The sequence below is a fragment of the Octopus bimaculoides genome, chromosome 1 (genome assembly GCF_001194135.2).
Source record: "Octopus bimaculoides isolate UCB-OBI-ISO-001 chromosome 1, ASM119413v2, whole genome shotgun sequence".
NCBI lineage: Eukaryota > Metazoa > Mollusca > Cephalopoda > Octopoda > Octopodidae > Octopus > Octopus bimaculoides.
The window spans coordinates 30,223,184-30,226,496 of record NC_068981.1 but is presented as its reverse complement, the minus strand read 5'-3'; the positions used below and the strand labels follow the sequence as shown (position 1 = coordinate 30,226,496).

The 3,313-nt window shown below is 36.8% G+C and overlaps 1 protein-coding gene across 2 annotated transcripts; it reads left to right on the top strand.

The window, feature by feature from the left end:
- Positions 1–998: 998 nt before the first annotated feature.
- Positions 999–2,760, top strand: LOC106870018 (60S ribosomal protein L21). Of its 2 annotated transcripts, none has more exons than XM_014915982.2 (2): positions 999–1,153; positions 1,993–2,760. In XM_014915982.2, the coding sequence occupies exon 2, from the start codon at positions 2,009–2,011 to the stop codon at positions 2,489–2,491; it is 483 nt and encodes a 160-aa protein (XP_014771468.1). In that variant the 5' UTR covers positions 999–1,153; positions 1,993–2,008; the 3' UTR covers positions 2,492–2,760. The 2 variants fall into 2 exon arrangements, with proteins under 2 accessions (XP_014771468.1, XP_052821889.1); XM_052965929.1 differs by lacking the exon at positions 999–1,153 and adding an exon at positions 1,201–1,220.
- The last annotated feature ends 553 nt before the right edge of the window (positions 2,761–3,313 follow it).

Below are 3,313 nucleotides of genomic sequence, written 5' to 3'. Positions count from 1 at the left end.
AGGGGAATATGAGGTACTCATCAACTTGCAGATACTGTACTCTGTTGATTGAGTACAGTGTCTGCAAGTTGATGAGTACTTCATATTCCCCTCCATTTTCTTATTGCTGTATAAATTTAGAGTAAAACGCTCTTTTACTCGCACCCACTTATTACACTTGGTAAAACACTAGTGTAACAATAATTGGGTACCCTCCCAGCAGTGTATTGGATAGATGTTATACCTTAGTGGGTTGGATTCTCAACCCCTAACTCTCTTGGATTATATATATATATATATATGGACAGACAGACGGATAGATAGATAGATAGATTTATTCATTCATCGATTCATGGTACACTACTTGGCATTCATTAGATAATTTGAAATGTAATGCATTTGTTTTTCTTATTAAATCTGAAGGAAAGGACAGTGTCAAAAACTTTAACGTGTTCTCCGAGACTAGTGGACTTGATACAGTTAATGTTCCGTTTAAGTGGTTTGCTGGTCAACACCCGCGGAAAAAACATGAGCATAGAGAAGAGTTGAACGGCCCAGTGTTCTGGGAATGAAAGATTGGACGTGGTGGTTAGCGCAAGGCCTGAGTGGTGGGTTGTATTAACGGTACCTGAATGGAATACAACAACCAGCTCTGAGGAACAAAAATGATTATAGTACCGATAAAAATGACATTGGATAGTCGATAGCACTACTGTCGGCTAGAGCAGGGGTTTTCAAACTGTGGTCTGCGGACCACAGGGGTCCGCAAGGACAAGACAGGGGGTCCGTGGATAGCAAATACTTTTTCTGGACAATTTGATTTTATACATGTTTTATTACGCTATGTAATATGTTTCTTTATTGGTGATTAGTCAGCATATGTAATGATATAGAAGTTAGCCTGACCGATTTAGCTGAATCCTAATTTGTATACACGTTTATTTGCAATAAGCTACTAATCACTCTTTCTCTATCCGCAGGATTATCTACCTAAAACAACAACAAAAACTCCAGTCTAATCAATACTCATATCCTGTATTGTACGCCGCTTTTTATTTTATTTTATTTTTTTTGATTTCTGATATCGATTATTCTTATTGGTGCATGCGCAGTACATTTCTCTTGTTTCACTTTTCCATTTCTTTGCTGTGATAGCCGACGTTTGTTGACATAGGTAATCAATTTATTGTTTTTATCAATTCAATTTCATAAACAATTCACTCGGTGTTTTGTTTTTCAAGGTATATAACATTTATCGTTCTATAGTAATAACTGGTTCATTCTTTCATTCCCATCCAGGAGCAAGGGGAAAAGAGATAGAGTGGGGTGAAGAAATCCTCTAGTGTTCCATGTACATCTCGGATACTTTATATGAATATGAAATCGTTTTCAGTGCTTGACTGGTACCGAGTTTTATCAATCTCAGATCGGCGGGATTTGAACTAAGCACGGCAACTAAATGCTACAGTTCATTTTGTCCTCCGCTCTACTGATTTTACTAACCCGCAAACTGAATATTTTACATTACATAACAGTTTATTTTTTCTTTTTACCAGCTCTACTTTTCAGATGGTTGAGCGGGGATAGTAGGCCTGGCACAAATCAGTACAGTACTGCATCGAAACTATCAACATTATCACTTATCCTTTCGGTCACTGACTCCTCAAACTATTCGATTTAAATAATTCGCACACTCTGCCTATTTTTCTCACACATATATACTGTTAATTAGACATTTGCTCAGCCGTACATACAAATGATACGTTTCCTCAGATCCTACTATATAACACAATATCCCCACACAAAATATCTTCTTTTAGCTGCAACACTCGTACACGTATACACAAACATTCACACACACACACACACGTACTATTTCTCTCTCTAGTCATTCGTTTACATACATTCCAACCTTATTATTTCGGTTCCAGTTATTTGATTTGTGTTGTTGTCTTTCCATTTATTATACACTTTATTTTTATTTTCTAATTATTTATTTACTTATTTTTTCAGCTTCCCTTAATTTACAATGACAAACACAAAAGGTTATCGCCGGGGGACCCGGCATATGTTCGCCAGAGCCTTCAGGCGCCACGGAGTCCTTCCGCTGTCCACTTACATGAAAGTTTATAAACGTGGCGACTTGGTCGATGTTAAAGGTGACGGAGGTGTACAAAAAGGTATGCCACATAAATCTTACCACGGTCGTACGGGTCGAGTCTTCAACGTAACACAACACGCCGTTGGGGTGATCATCAATAAACGAGTGAAGCATCGCATCATCCCAAAGAGAATCAACCTGAGAATCGAACACGTGAAACCATCCAAGTGTCAAGAAGATTTCCGTAAGAGAATTGTCGAATGTAGTAAACTGAAGACTGAAGCAAAAGCTAAAGGAGTTCGCGTTTGTTTAAAGAGACAGCCCGCAGGTCCTGTAAAAAGGCACTTTGTATCAATTGCTAAAAATAAACCTACTCTACTAGAACCAGTGCGGTACGAATTTGTAGCCTAGACACGTTAAAAAAAAATAATAATAATTAAGAGATAACTACAATTCTTTCAAGTATAACGGTATTTCAGCTGCGAGAATTGAAACACTGCCCATCAATGAATGTATATATAAATGTATTCACTTGAACGAAGCATATGACGTAATCGGCAGTGTTCTGATTACCAATCACTTCTGACTGTTTTCTCACCGTTTTATTTGATCAGTTGTAAGAAAAACTACACGTATATTCACACACACAATTTAGTATTAAATACTCTTTTTGTACTCGTTGTATAGAATTATTATTATATAATATATTCATGTATTTATATATATCTATATATATATTTCTTTTTTTGTGTGTATATTCTTTGCTGATATACCCTAATGAACAGGCATTGCAATTTTGAATTTTACAAAAAATAAAATATAACTTGTTCAAAAAACTTTTCAGGGATTAGTTCGTTTGTCCATTCAGATAGTGTACTTGGTCAGCTTGCAAGATTTAGACATCCTACAATCAAAATGCTACATATCCTTAATTTGTGTGTGTGTGTGTATCCATGTGTGCGTGTGTGGGAGTTACAACACTTCTAGAAGTGGAGATAAATTAAAAATTTATGTTGTATGGTATTTGATATACCTGTATTTGTGAATGTCGTTCAAATGCCAGCCACTGACCTCTCAGCTCATTTTTGTTTCAATTATGCAGATTACCTGGGCCATGTGTTATTTTATGGTATAAGACTAAGCCTTGTATCTCTAATAGCCCTGAGGTTGGACAAGTGCTCTGTTGATAATGCCTATTGAGGTAGAAATGTGTCCACAACTGCCCCCCCCCCC